Genomic DNA, 16243 nt, shown 5'->3' with positions numbered 1-16243 from the left:
AATCCACGAACCCTCACGGTTTCACAAATGGCCTTTGGCGGGAGTGAATCCTGAGACACAGGAATACATTTTTTGTGTGTGAAAAAATGTGCATCTTGCTAAGGAGAGTCTCTGGAATTCCAGAATTTTCTCTGCAGGGAATGAGTTTAGCCTGCATGTAAGCTAACACCGCTTTCTTCTGCATTTCCTGCTGTTGGTTTTCAAAGACCAAGTGATTTAATTACACAGAAAATTTGTTCTGTACTTAGTGATATCATCACTTTAGATATTCAGACACTGACTCCGGGGCAGAGCCATTCAGGAGTGCAAATAGAAGTTATGGGTTTGCAGCAGTCCATCAGAGCCAAGCTTGGGTTTCTTCTGTGACCTGCCAGCCCTAGTCTGGAATAGAGCAATGGTGGCTCTTGAGTTACCATGCGTCTTGTTTGCTTTCTGGAGGAACAGAAAGAAAGCCAAATAACTGGGTCATAAATGATCCTGCCAAATACACACAGTGATGGTCCTCACGTGGGCCTACAAGGACCATTTGCATTCAGGCGTTTCAATCAGGAATATCGCTAACCCCATCCTGAAACGCGAACAAACATAGGCTTCCTCTTGGAAGACACGTTTCCCCACTCTCCACAGGGCGGCGCACCGTCTGGTGGGGTCAGGGCCTGGCTTGGGGATGGACAGACCTCAACGCAAGGCCCAATTTTTGTCCCTTTCTGGTTATTAGTCATTAACTCTGTGCTCTTACCTTACTGGGCCTCAGTTTCCTCATTATCTCCTCAAATGGAGATAATAGTGTCATCTGCCTCATAAAGTTGTTGTGAGGATTCCACAAAATGATGGTTTTTAGATTTTATTTATTTATTTATTTATTTATTTATTTATTTATTTATTTATTTATTTATGAGAGAGAGCATGAGAGCTGGGGAGGAACAGAGGAGGAGGGCGAGGGAGAGGAAAGAATCTTCAACAGACTCCACACTGAGTGTGGCACCCCATGCGGGGCTTTGCCTCATGACCCTGAGATCGTGACCCTGAGGTCATGATCTGAAAGGAAGACAAGAGTTGGAAGCTCAGGGGCGCCTGGGGGGCTCAGGCGTTAAGCAGCTGCCTTCGGCTCAGGTCATGATCCCAGGGTCCTGGGATCGAGCCACACATGGGGCTCCCTGCTCAGCGGGAAGCCTTCTTCTCCCTCTCCTACTCCCCCTGCTTGTGTCCTCTCTCTCTGTCAAATAAATAAATAAAATCTAAAAAAAAAAAAAAGTTGGATGCCCAGCCAACTGCGCCACCCAGGCACCCCAAAGTGATGGGTTTTTTAAGCTTGTAGTACAGTGCCTGGCATACGGTTGTGCCTGATAACTAGAAGTTGTTTCGATGAGAGCAGTTTCACACTTACCTCCTTCCCTACCTTGTCCACGTTGTCTCACTCGCTCTCTCTTCCTCTGTCTGTAAAGATGTTTTCTCACTCTCAAACTGCATTTCTTTCTCCCTTCATCTCTCTCTGAAAGTATTCTTCCTGTCCCTCCCCTTTCCCCCTCCATCTCTTCTCTCTCTCTCTCTCTCTCACTTGCCCACACAAACCCTAACCCTGTGTGTCTGTGTTTGTGCAAAGGGAAAGTGAAGTCTCCTTCCATTGTGATCCAAGGAAGTCATCTGTCAGGTAGGCATTCTGTCAGTAATTCTTCCAACCAGCATCTGTGAAGAGCCTATTTTATGCAGGGACAATTTTAGGTTCTAGGCACTCAGAGTTAACAAGACCGACAAAGCCTGGTCCTCAGGAAGCCTGTACTCTGGGTGGAGGAAGCCACAATACTCACATGGACGAAGAAAGAAAGAAAAATTGTACCAGGTAGTGAAAGGTGTTAAAAAGGAACCAGAGCAGGGCGATGGGCTGAGAGTCACGGGCAGAGAAGAGCGCTCAAGAGCTGGGGTCTTCAGGGGGCCTCCTCGAGACTGATATGTGATCAGTGGAGGCAGCCATGGGCCAGTCTGGGGGGATCCTGCTAAGTAGAAGGAATAGCCCATGGAAAGCCCTGGAGGCAGGGATGAGTTTGGTGTGCCCAAAGGGCAGGGAAGAAGCCAGGGTAACCAGAAGGACGGAGACACCAAGGAGAGTTCCAGGTCCCATGGAGCCTTGAGGACAAGAGAGAAATTGGAATCTTATTTTAAGTGCAGTGCGAAGCCCCTGCAGGCAAATGATATGGTCTGATTTAGGCTTTAAAATTATCACCTTGGTAACTCAGTGCAAGGAGGCAAGAGTGAGAACACGAGGGCTATTTATGAAGAGTTCCTGCAGCCATCGAGGTGAGACATGGGGGCAACAGGAAGGTGGGCAGCGGTGTCCACATGAAGGCATTGTGGTAAAGAGAGATTTTACAGTGCTTGCTGATAGCCTGGATGAGGGATGTGGGGGAAAGAGAGAACCAAGGATGACTCCAGGGCTCTGACCTATTCTTTTCCTGTCACTAGGGATACCGTGATGAAAAAGGAGTTGATCAGTGGTCTAATTTGGGCTAAGAAAACAGTTGTCCCAAACATGGTCCTTCTTGTGTTACATAATGCATCATCTCCTGGGAAGAAATTCACATTTCTAATAAACATGCTTAAGCAATATTTCTGATGAACTTTAAAGGGATTAAAACTTGTTCTAGGAAACCAGACACCCACCCACTCTGCTGCCGGGCAAGCATGTACTGACCTTTCACCCTTCTTTTCTTCCTTTTTTTTTTTTTTCTAATCTTTTTGTATAAAATTTCCTCGCCAACAATGAATCTTTGACTTGACTACTGGAGGCCTTTTCCATTTCAACCAGATTGTAATAAAAATTTGAACATGCTCATAACTAAGTGGTCAAAAAGACTTATTTTGGAAAATTCTGCTCATAAACACCTTTCATGGGAAAACAAGAGAATTTCAAATCAAAAGCCCGGTATTAAGTGGGAAAAAAAAACCAACAACCAATATTTGGTACCTGAATTATTAAAATGAAGTTCAGTGACGATAAATTTTACTAGTAATGGCTAAACTCTGGACTTCATGAGATTACTACAGACATACCCTAAAGTTTCTTCATTAAGATTACAACAAACAGGTGCCTGGGTGGCTCAGTTGGTTAAGCGTCCGACTCTTGGTTTCGGCTCAGGTCCTGAGCTCAGGGTCATGAGATCGAGCCCCATGTCTGGCTCTGTGCTCAGGAGGGAGTTGGCTTGAGAGTCTCTTGTTCCCTCTTCCTTTGCCCGCCCCCCCACCCCCGTGTGCTCTGGTGCGTGGGCGCTCTCACTCTACATAAATAAATCTTAAAATTAGTTGCAACAAATGCAAAAAAATATGAAGAATTCAATGTTTTATCGCAGTAGATTTCAAGTCTCTACTTGCGCCTTGCTTCTCCTCAGCAAGAGCATACTAAATAGAGAATATCTTGTCCTTGAAGATATATTTTGATCTTAGATTTTAAGAGCTTTAAGGACCCAAATAAATCATTTTTTTTTTTTTTTAGAGGTAAAGAAACTGAGGCCCAGGGATGGTAAGTAATTTCCTGGGGCTGCACAGGATTGAATCAGGTTTTGAATCCCCATCAAATGTCTTAGAACATCCAAACCTATGCCTGCATGCTTAATTCCCTGTTTCATTTTTTAGTAAATGTTGTTTGCATTTTAAATGGCATTTCAGTCACTAAACATCTATCATTTTTTTTTAAATCCTTTTTTAGTTTCCCTTTCAAGATAATCTCTTTCAATCCATGTATTACCCGCTCCAGCTGAAGTTTTTGGAGACTGTTCACACTTTATGTGGACGAATCCCACAAGTGTTTTTGAAGCAAATTGAGAAAACAATGAAAAGGGCTTATGAGAAACATGTCATCATCCAAGTGGGCCCCAACCAGATGCACTGAATATTTTTCATATTGTCGCAAGTGGATTTGGCCTCTCAAGAACAAGGCAACGTTCATCTTTAAGCTGCCTGGATCTCTTTCGTGTGAATATTTAATGGTGCTCTGTGACAGTTGCATTTAAAAGGCCTCGTTACAGTTGCTCAATTATTTGCCCCTAAAAGGAAATATGCTTTAATTTTTTTAAAATTGCTATTTATCTCTCTGGGGTTTTTTAAATTGTATTATTACTCACTTAACATTGTTCAAACAGGTGGAGCTAGCTGTGAAAAGGAACTTTTGTGAGTCTTCCAATTCCTGTTAAATGTCTGAGACCACGTCAGTGACATCTCATGTGGTATATTAATCTAATATTCTTGAGACTCTTTCTATGCAATGGACTCCCTCATATCCTTGTTATAAAAGTAATACATGCTTGTTGTAAAACAGAAAAATGTTAAAAACTTGTAGGGAATACAGATCCGTGGACCAGAATCAAAATTAGATTAGCCATAATCCTACCAACTGGTGAAAAGATTGTTATTTTAATGGGTGGATGCTCCCAGCCTTTTCTCCCTATTTCTATATTTATTTGCTGGTTGTCTTTTCCATTGTAACACATATGCGAAACAGGCAGTTTGAGTAAAAGCTGGCCCCTATGCTGAGATTTTTCTGTAGAGACAAAAATTTAGAGAGAATGATTATGTTTACAGTGCTTTATTTAAAATACATCTGGCAGAAGTATTCAGATTTCTGCTGATTGGGCAGTGTTAAAGGATGGAGCATATCTGGGGGTGTTTTTAAAGAAAAGCTGTTTAGATTAGTGGAAGATTAAATAATAGGAAATACTTATGCAACCAGACCTCTGAAAGGAAATTCGATAATTGTGTTAAACCCAAGGGGTCACTTTAACAGAGATATGATTTTGTGTTTACCCACAGACAAAAACATTTTATCTCTTACCTTAGTAGGGGTGACCTTCTCTCTTCTTTAAACTCTTGGGCAACAGGTGGAAATTAAAGGCCAACTTCAAACTTATGTGTACAGAATAGATAGTTCAGCTGATTCCATTGACAAGAAAATTCAACTTCCTACCAGCCTTAGAAAGGTCTCTTTAAATTTTTTTTCCTCCTCTAGGGTTACCCAGCTGTTAGCCAAGGAACCAGGCAGGTCTTATCACCTAGCTACAGTGGAGGAAATTCTATAGTCCCTCCGAGGGATCTGACTTAATCCCTAGTTGCTCCTGTAGCTGGTATCAGGGTAAGAGTATTTTGCATAAGGCTTTATTTACCTCAAAAAACTTGTGCAGAAATGATGTGGTTGTTCACAACAGCCTAATGGACTTAGTAGGGGCCTGTATCATCTCCATTGGGCAAATAAAGAAATTATAATACAAAGAAACAAGGACACCCAATATAATTGCTGTTCTGTAACACATACAGGTATGGTAAGATGCATCCTGTTTTACAGACAAATTTTTGGAAATAAAAGTATTAAATACTCTTCATCATATATAGACAGTGATCTAAAAGCATAAAAAGAAAAATAATATTTTGATAATGCAAATATGGTGTTCTATATATTGGAGCCCAGTTGGATATCATAGGTACTATATCCACAGGAAAAGCCTTACCCTGAAAAAATATATGAAAATCTCAACACTCCAAAGAGATATATAGATATCAATCAATATTGGTATACAGAACCCTTATGGTAGTAACAAATTCTAAAATGTTAGAGGAATGGCCTATACTTTCCTTTCGATCAGTTGGGCGGCCTGTGATTTATTATTTTTGTTAAGGAAATTACCATTATGATGTGTTATATTGTTATATTTTCTGTTTCCTCATTTCACCATTAAAGGTGATGTCATTTATTATTTTATATCTAAAGGCCTTGGGGTAATTTTTGGATCCCACAAATGGGGTTTTAGTGAAAGAGTCAGAATGTAAACATGATTCCCTGACTTCCATTCCAGTCTTTCTACTCGTTCAGCATGGCCAGTAAACCCTACAAATGTCATTCAGATTTGTTGGTGACTTACAGGCCTAAAGAAGTCCTTTCCTCCTTCAGTGAGTCCCATAAAAAATCTGCTGTAAAGACTTTGAATACCGCAATACCTTTTCTTTTATGAGAGTCTGGTTTACCCACAACTCTTAACTGTTGGTTCTGGTCTGAATACCCAGAAAAGGTCCATGATAGAATTCTAGAACATTCTAGAATGATGCATTATGAGAATGTGAAACCTTAGAATTTGGTGTGGTTTTCTGCCTTGGAATTTCTTCATATTATCCTGAAATTTGAGGTGAGTTTGGTGGAGAATTTGGAGAACATTTGCTCTTCCAATCCCTGCTGCCTGAACGTGTTAATTATTTTCCATTTAGTATGTTACTATGAGGCAGTATTTTCTCTGCCTTTGATAATTTCTAGACAACTACAACATTAGCGCCTCTGAAATCTGGGAACTGTAAATTTTAATTCAGTGGACCCCTAAATCATGCAGTCTGTGGTCTGAAGTTTGTCAAAGGTTGTGTTGTTCCATATGGCACATTGAATCTACATTGGGAAGAGCATGAGACTGGTTCTCTCATCTCCTCTTCTTGTTTCCTATAGAATTCTGGTCAATGCATACGACTACAGAGTTCCATTGGAGAATGAAAGAACACTTGCCAATAGCAAAATGTAACAGTATTTTTGTATGCATGGAGATTGAGACTTTCTGTAGTAGGGTCACTAGAAATACTTACAATATTTTTCTTGTTAAGTTTTTTTCCAATACAAATCTCAGAAATTGTGACTTATGTTGAAAATTTCAACATTTAAAAAAAAATTAATTGGCTAGAAAATCTGTTTAAGTTTTCCTTCAACTTCCTAAATGACAATTTAGCATTTAGGGCATAACGCTCCAGCTTCACTATTTATTTGAAATCTCTATTACATATTGAGTGCTTCCATTGCAAATTGTTGTGACTATGATGGGATTTATTATCAAAGTGGATATTTATATGGACTCATCAAGGTTTGAGAGTATTTATCTTATTACACTTACGGTGTTCATAAAACAAGCAAGCCATACAAGACCTTATTGACATCACAAAATAGTGATTCAGTAATAGAATAATCACTCCACCCACCCAGAAGAGAGGACATGTCCATACAAATTTAGATTTATGTATAAATATTGCCTGATATTTATACAAAAAAAAGATAGATTGCATTGGATTGCATCACGTTGGATGAGCCAACATGAACATGATTTCATGACTGAAAAATGTTGGATGCCATGGGGGTACAAATCATTATATCCTCATCGAATGGTATGGTAAGCAAGCTTTCTTAGGTTTTTCTGTTTCTTGGGTCCTACTCTTTCATCTTCCTTTTTTTCATTTTTGCCTTTCCCTTCCTGTCTTTGATGTAAGCTACTGAGTAGTACCAAGAGCCTTGGCATTAATGGTGGGACGACAGATCCCTGTGCAGGCAGGAGGATCCCTGTGCAGGCAGAAGGAAGTTCTAATCCTTAGATGGATTCTTTATGATAAAAGCTTTCAAAAATTTTTAAAATCACACAACACATACATAGATACACACACACACACCCCACATGCCTTTTAAGGAAAGAGCCCTGGGAATCCGTCATGCTCTGTGAATTGAAGGTTTCTAGATAGTGACATCTTAGGTCAACTCATTTCACAGTTGCAGTGCTGGTGTCTGAAGCTGATGAGATTTTGCTGCCAAACGGAGAAAGTTATCCTCTCTTGAGTCCTCAAGATAAAGCGCTTGTGTGTGTGCGTGTCACCATCTGCATGAACATGTAAGAGTCGTGCAGTTTCTGCGTCATTAGGTTTACATGTTTGTGTTGTCACTGAAAAGTGCGCCATTGTTTATAGCTCCCAAGGAGACCCTGCGTGGATTTTTTTATGTTGGAAAACTTATTTTTTAGTAATTTTTCTTTGGGAAGAAATAAGCATAAAAAACACAATACTCCAAAGAAAATGAATTGTTACAGCAAATTAAAAGAACAAATATTATGATTTAATTACTTGTCTTTTTGAACGCCATCTCCTGTTTTACCTTTTTTTCTTTTTTTTAATTAAAAGCTTTTAAAAAAGTCATGTCTTTTGGTGTTATTTTGGAAGCGTGTTTCTTTGATAAGATTTCAAGTTTGAAATTTTATAATATTAAATAGTAATATTTAAGTCCTTCCTTTTAAGAACTGGTAAAGAAATATTTGGTTTAGTAAGTAGCTTAGCCTATTTTTTTTTTTTAAGATTTTATTTATTTATTTGAGAGAGAGAGAATGAGAGACAGAGAGCATGAGAGGGAGGAGGGTCAGAGGGAGAAGCAGACTCCCTGCCGAGCAGGGAGCCCGATACAGGACTCGATCCATGGACTCCAGGATCATGACCTGAGCCGAAGGCAGTCGCTTAACCAACTGAGCCACCCAGGCGCCCAAACTTCGCTTTGTTTTTAAAAAAAATGCCATATTGTAGCAGTGCCTGGCTGGCTCATCCATAGACCATGCGACTGCTGATCTCGGGGCTGTGAGTTCGAGCCCCATAAGATTAAAAAAAAATTTTTTTAATGCCATACTATATATTATATGTTATTTGGTTTTAACGATGTTTTATGTTTGAGGTACAATGAGGAGAATTTGGAGGATGTGAAAATCAGTTTTCCCCATTCCTACATGTTATTTGGCAGAGTTGAAATTGACTTGTTAAGCTAATAATACATATCAAAAATAACTGAACCATGCCAAGAGTTTTTGAGTCTATACAAAGGGTTTTTTTTTTCCCAATCCCTAGTCTCTCTTTTTTTTTTTTCCTAGTCTCTTTTTAAAATCAGCACAAGGTACTCCATGCATCTACTGAGTTCCCTCTTTATATTTTAGAACATTTTAAAATGCTAAGATACTTGGATATGGTTTTCTGGAATAACTGGGAACCCACATCCAATTATTATGTGACATATAAGCTTCAGGAACTACATGTAGACAACACTGAATTTAAGTCCCAGCCCCAGCATTCTCAATCCTTACTGACCCTCTTTCCGCTTCAGACTTCCCACCTACTAGGACAGGGCTGAGGATGACCTTCCTCCTGGATTGTGGTAAGGAATAAACACAGAAACATGGAATTTCAAAATCTTAAAAATTCCTTGTTTGTGGTCCTCTAACTCCACTAAGTAAATGGCTACCCGATTTTTAAAGAGTATCAGATTGAAGGAATGGCAACCGATTTGCCCTTCTCTTCCTTTGTTTTATAAGCTGGTAAATGTCACCAACATTCACCTGCTGCCTCATCCCAGAAACCTGGCCTTTACTCTTGTCTGCTCCCTCTCCCTCCTTGCACACCACCCTCCTCCCTGAATCATCGCTTCCCCCACTAAAATAGCCCACTCCTGGTACTGGTTTCTGCAGCAGCAAAAACCCTTCAAAGTATAAGTGACCACATACAACTTAAACTAGTGCAAGACAAGCAGAGGGTGTATTGCTTCTACCTCCAGAATATTAACTGAGTCAGCTTCCTGTGTTTCTCTTCACTATTGCCTCCATTCAAACCGTTACTGTCTGGGGGTCTTGTGATCTCTGGCCTGGATTGTTGTTCTACTGCCTGTCTTCTCTCTGCATTCACTCTGGCCCCCACTGAACCATAACCCACCCCACCTGTATGAGGCCCTTCAGTGGTTCCCCTTTGCTCCTATGGTAATAACCAAACTTCTTTCCAAACTGCTCAGAGTCCCTATGTGAGCTACACCCTGCCTATCGCCCTGGCCTTGAGTTTTTCTTCCCCACTCCTCTAATTACCACTTTTGCTGGTTTGTTTTCTCTTCTCTTAAGAAGCCAAGCTCTTACCCATAAAGGGGTCTGCACATGCTTGGAATTCTCCAACCTGCAAATTTACCCGGCAAATTTCTAGTATCCTTCAGGTCTTGATTTAAATACCATTTTCTCGTGGAAGCCTTCTTGGATCCCCCCATAAAGGCAGGTCCTCCTCTTACGCTCACTTATATCAACCTGTACTTTCTCTTTTCAGTATGTATTATGATAGTAACAATGCTCATTGGGGTAAAACATTTCGTTTATTGACTGCCTTCCCCACTAGACACAATGTTCCTTGAGAACGTGTAGTCCTTGGTGATCTTGTTCCTTGTTCAATGCCCATCGCCTTACCCAATGACTAATACATTTCTGGTGCTCAAAATATATTTACCAAGAATGAAGTGATTCTGCTGTATCATGGACTGGGACCAGTTCTTATCCACAAAGCTTCATGACACACTGTATTCACTTTGAGTGTTGTTCTCAAAAACTATTTTTCTTATAAATGTTCGTTGTTCTAGGTTATAATATCCTATCCTCTAAAGTCTCATTTGTTGAAAGTATAATGATTCATTGAGTTTCATGGAGATTTACTTACTTGTCCAAAAAGTGACATGGATGGGTTACATACTGTTTGACTTCCTTTCTACCTAAATGCTCTGTTGCCATAATCTGTTTTTAATGGCTCTGTTGTGGGCACTTGTGGGATTTTGGCTACCTGGAAACCACACCATGCTCAGTACCAATTTCTGCATTAGTTAAAACTCTTTAAATTGCAAGGGACAGGGGCGCCTGGGTGGCTCAGTTGGTTAAGCGACTGCCTTCGGCTCGGGTCATGATCCTGGAGTCCCGGGATCGAGTCCCGCATCGGGCTCCCTGCTCGGCAGAGAGTCTGCTTCTCCCTCTGACGCTCCCCCCCTCATGCTCTCTCTCTCTCATTCTCTCTCTCTCTCAAATAAATAAATAAAATCTTAAAAAAAAATTGCAAGGGACAGCAAGTATGACTCAAATTAATACAGAGAAAGAGACACAGAGAGAGGGAGATGGAGAGAAAAAATGTATTGGCTCATGTAAGTGAAAAGTCCAGAAATAGCTCTGAATTCAAGGCTTAAATGATGCCAAGGGAAATGTATCATTTTAACAATGCTTTTTTTTTTTTCGTTAATATTTTATTGAAAACCACACATCCTTCTAGCATTCCAGCCATAAAATTTTCATGTCATTCCAATAGAATCATTCCATCTTTGGAAAAATATATTGTCTCCGTATCCAACTGAAAAATGGTATTGTCAACCTGAGTCAAGACATTAAGAAAATTGTTCTCCTTGTGTATGTTTTAAAACAACTGTAATATATCTTTTTCCCCCTCATTGAGAACCACTATTAACCAAATAAAGCTCTTATACTGGAAACAATTCACCAACTAATAGGAATGGATGATGGGGTGGGGGGTGCATTCTCATAAACTGTTGAACAAGAGTGTTTTATCACCATTCCTCTGCTCCACAGTCCACATAGACTCTCAGAGGTGACAGTCAAAATCATGAGTATAGATGTATCTTCTTAGGCTACAACTCTAAAGAGACTCCTGGGAATATCTGTGCCTGTCTCTTTACTGAGCATTTAGATCTTATCAAAATAATAGCACTTTTTTTTTTTAGAATTGCTGCTTTGGGTCTAGTGACAAAGTGAGTCTAAATGTCATACAAGGAAGTTGAGTTCTCTGGCATCTAAATTATTGTTATTAGAAATGATTGCAAGGATACAGAGTTAAAGGAAAAATAAAAGGGCTGATACCAGCTTTGGTATTTTAAATATTTAAAACTTGTTTCTAAAACTTGGCTAATGTTTGCATGTGCATGTTCATGGTGGTGCAGGAGAGAGTTAACATAAAACTAAGAGGCTGTGTTCAAGTGAGTGGAAATTTAAACTTCTCAAGGTTGCCATCTGTCTGTTTAGATGTCACAGTATCTGGCATGTAATGGATGACCAGTACAGCATGCCCTCCCTATTCCCTTAACACACATTATTTCCACACAAGCCAGCTCAAAATCTAATTTCCAGCCCCTGTGACTCCGTGGCTGAAGGCTCTTTTTCCTCTGCATCCTGCTCCGCTCGCCTATGGGCAGGCAGGAAGTTTTGGAAAAAATAACACATGAGAGTAGCCCTCAACTGTTGATTGATGGGAATTGGTGGATACATACCCCAGTTCCCTCTCCTCTCAGGTTGGGTAACTCTTGATTGTCTGTCCCAGAATTCTCCCCTGAGAGAGAGAGCTCAGACCACTCACAGAGTAGTAATTTCCTTGATAATACATTCTTTATCGGCTTCCCTTCCCTGTCTCACTTTCCACTCTTCTACCAGTGTTTCCTTGGATTTGGCCCCAAATAAACCACGTGTACTCAAATCTTTGTTTCATCATCTGCAACTGATAAATTTTTTCATGTCAGTAAAAAATCAAATTTAATATCTATGATCTAATTTTACTTATTATGAAAATAATTCTTGGGTGGATGGAGTATTTGGGTGATGGGCATTAAGGAGCGCATGTGATGTGATGAGAACTGGGTTTTATACATAACTGATAAATTGTTGAACACTACATCTGAGACTAATGATGTACTACTATATGTTGGCTAATTGAATTTAAATTAAAAAAAAGAAAGAAAATAATTCTTTACCTTCCCCCTCTCCCACCCTCCACTCCCCTTTTCCCTGTCCCTCCTCCTTCTTCTTTTTCTTCTTCTTCCCCTTTGTCTTCCTCATCTCTGCTTGCATTTGGGGAAAATTTGAATTAATCCCCCAGGCCCTGCACAAAATATTTGGGAATTAGCATTCTTATACATCCTCCTATTGACTTTTCTCCCATCACTGGATTTTATTAGCTATTATTATTTTATATTTCCAAGCTGTATAACATTTACACTCTGGTCTATAGCATGGCTATTATTTCAGTTATATTATAAATAAACATAGTTGGGTGATTTATTTTATTGATCTCCAAAGAGTCCCAGATACTTTGAGTTATATTACCCCTATTTCCTTTTTCTAAGGTATGCATTTTAAATACACTGTATTTTGGTCTTGCATTTTTGTTTGTTCTGTTTGTGACTTACATTTAGCTAGTCACTCCTGTTTTATACAACTTTGTTATGCTAATAATGGAAATACCATAAACTACTCATATTTAAAAGGTGCAATTTGATTGGTTGTAACTTATGTATGCTCACTTGAAACCAAGGTAACAAACATTTTTATCACCTCTAATAGTAGTCTCTTCATACCCCTTTTGATCCATCTCATCCTCCATCCCCATCCCTGGCTAACCATTGATCTTCTTCCTATTACAGTACATGAGTTCACAGGTTCTCGGATGAGTATGAAGTGATATATTATTGTGATTTTAAGTTGCATTTTCCTAGTGACTAATGATGTTGAGTGTCATCTCATGTATTCATTTGACATTCATATGTCTTCATGGGTAAAATGTTCAAAACTCTTGCCCATTTTTTTTAAAAAATGGGTTGGTAATGTCTTACTACTGAATTTGGGGACACTTTACATAGCCTGGATATAAGTCCTTTGATGTATGTGTTGCAAATATTTTTTCTTAGTCTATGGTTTGCCTTTTTGTTGTCTTAATGGTGCTCCATTAATGCATTTTCCAAGAACAAAAGTTTTATATTGGTAAAGTCCAATTTGTCCAATTTTTCTTTTTCTGTTTTATGCTTTGTGTTTTTAGAAGTGATTGCTTATCCCAAGTTGCAAAGATTTTCCCCTGTGTTTTCATCCAAACATTTTATAGTTTTAGGTTTTATACTGTAGGGCCTGGATGTTTGTGTCCCTCCAAAATTCGTATGTTGCAATCCTAACCCCCATGTAATGGTATTAGAAGGTGTGTCCTTTGAAATGTAATTAAATCATGAGGGTAGATTAATGCCCTTATAAAAAAAAAGGGGGGCACCTGGGTAGCTCAGTCGGTTAAGCATTTGCCTTTGGCTCAGGTCATGATGCCGGGGTCCTGGGATCGAGCCCTGCATCTGGCTCCCCACTCAGTGGAGAGCCTACTTCTCCCTTTCCCTCTGCTGCTCCCCCTGCTCGTGCTCTCTCGTGTGTGCTCTCTCTCTGTCAAATAAATATATAAAACCTTAAAAAAAAAAACACGAGAGACATAATTTCTCTCTCAGCCATGTGAGGATATATGATCCATTTTTAGTTAATTTTTATGTATATGGCAAGAGATAAGCGTTGACATTCATTAATGACATGACAATCATTAATTCCCATGTGGTATTCTGTTGATTCAACAAATGATCCTACTGACTTGTGTTTAGCTAGATATTAATGATTGGATCAATATTAGATCAGGACAATCAAAGGCAATAGGCCTTTGTATTCATTCATTCATTCAATTAATATTTATTGAGATCTATTAAGTGGCAAAGTCACTAGTAGGCTGATCTGCATCAGAAATTTTGGGAGGGAGGCCCAGGCAACTGTGTTTTAATAAGCCCTCTCCAGGTAGTTCTGCAGACTGCAGTTTGAGAACAACTGACTTAAGATGTTTGCTAAAATGGGGATTCCTGGCTCCCACGCCAGGCCTGCTAAATCAGAATCTCTGGGGTAAAGACCCAGAATACCTATTTTTATCAAGCTCTCCTAGTAATTCTAACTCACTCTAAGTTTTGAGAATGACAGGTCTAGGTGGCATGTCTTCAGTCGTAGATTTTAGGACTCTAGAGGAAATGACAGGAACTAGGACACAGCTGAAAGAAGAGTACACCACTCGGAGCTCCTAGAAAAGAAGACTGGACAAGAAAAGATGGTGGTTTTGACACAGATAAACTGAATCATGCCATTGCCTTGCTTGAGATATTCCACTGTCTATCACCCTGAAGATGAGAACAGAACTGAGTAGGATGTCTCAGGAGGACCCACAGTGCCTGGTGTCCCCCTCGCTGCCCCTGCTCTGTTCTCCACTCACCCATGGGGTTCTAGCCCTCTTTCAGGTTCCTAAAACACACCATTCCTTTGCTTTCTCAAAGCCTTTGTCTTTCATTTCCCCAATTCTTCCCCAACATGACTTAGGACTCAACCCAAATGTCATCTCTCCAGAAACATCTTCTCTGATCACCCATCCAGACTAGGCCTGCCCACGTGGCTCTCACACCATATTATCCCATTAATTTCCTTCATAGTGCTTCCCATGATCTACAACACCTGGGACTTTATGTAATTGTCTACTTCCTTTACACCTGTCTGTCCTACTAGACTGTAAGATTCATGAGGACAAGGATCCATCTGCCTTGTTCAAGGCTATCTCCACAGGTGGGTTCCTGGTGTAAAGTACACACTCAGGAAATATTCAGGCCTGAGAATTTCCTTGGGTCAGGTTTAGGTTCCAACCCTGTGACTTTGCTGGTAAATGCTGATCCCTCCCCCTACGCAACCTACTCCGCCCCCGGCCAATGGTAACACTGTAAAATCCACATGTGATGAGGCAATTGCAAATGTGACATACCTTGTGACAAGCCAGAAAATAGCTAAATCCAAGAAAAGCAAGGGCATCGTCCTAAGTGGGGAGTGTACCCACAGGTTGAGGGTACATCCTGGAGGCCAGTGAGGTTGGAACAGCTTGAAGAAGGGCTTGAAAGCAGTGGTAGGAGATGAAGTTGGAGGGCTGTGGAGTGGCAGAGTGGCCCACTGTAGGGATGGTGGCTTTTACTCTGAGTCAAATGAGGAGTAACTGCAGGGTTACTCTGAGCAGAGGTGTGACGTGATCTGATCTTGTTAAAAGGATCCTGGCTGCTGTGTTGAAATCAAGGATAGAAGGCAGGAAAGCTCTTGGAAGCTGTTGTAATAATACAGGGGAGACATGTAAACACCTAATAAACATCTGGAAAGACTTACAGCAAACTCACTTCACTTCCTACAGCTGTGGTGGGTATTGCATAGGGGAGAGAATTTTACTTGTCCTGTATTCTTTGAATTGCTTTATGAAACATTATTTATCAACTATTTGAGGAATTAAAAGTTACTGTTATTATTTTTTATAAATACTAGTAATCTTTACCCTTACTTCCTGAATAATTCACTCTCAAGCCAGTTAAGTGTGGTCAAAGAAAGCAGGAATCCACAAGGGAGTGGGGGAAGGTAGCCTGGTGCAGGGTGTCAGAGCCCAAGGGAGGTAAGAAGGGCCACTGTTAAAGGGATTGACAAAGGTAACAAGTTGGTCACATATCAGGAAGATTGATCCAATAAACAAATATGTTGAGGATAATGGCAACAGGTTTTTTACTGTTGGAACCTTGTACATATGGAAAGGGAGAAAACTAGAATGAATCCCCCAGTGTTGGATTGGAACTGGAAGCTGTGAACTCTTGGTTCCAAATATATGTTTGTATAGATATATAGAGAAATAAATGTATTTGTAGATGTGTGTGTATATGAATACATGTGTATATTCTCTAGCTCTGTCTGCCAATAGGGTCTGGGAGCAATAACATATTAATGGCAATGAACACCCTAGCAGTCCCATCTAGACTCCTAAATAGCATTCTCCA

General features: G+C 40.1%; 1 protein-coding gene across 2 annotated transcripts in view; it reads left to right on the top strand.

Moving 5' to 3' along the window:
* GXYLT2 (glucoside xylosyltransferase 2) overlaps positions 1-7971 on the top strand; it is a 100541-nt gene extending 92570 nt beyond the window's left edge. For both annotated transcript variants that reach the window (XM_045861962.3, XM_045861963.3), the window contains exon 7: positions 3701-7971. In XM_045861962.3, the coding sequence (XP_045717918.1) occupies positions 3701-3883 (183 nt within the window). In that variant the 3' untranslated portion in view covers positions 3884-7971. The remainder of the gene's footprint in view (positions 1-3700) is intronic.
* Positions 7972-16243: the final 8272 nt, after the last annotated feature.

The sequence above is a fragment of the Mirounga angustirostris genome, unplaced genomic scaffold (genome assembly GCF_029215605.1).
Source record: "Mirounga angustirostris isolate CCGP_5_RB_7025 unplaced genomic scaffold, mMirAng1.0.hap1 SCAF_1, whole genome shotgun sequence".
In the NCBI taxonomy this organism is placed as follows: domain Eukaryota; kingdom Metazoa; phylum Chordata; class Mammalia; order Carnivora; family Phocidae; genus Mirounga; species Mirounga angustirostris.
This window is presented reverse-complemented; position numbering and strand designations above follow the sequence as displayed.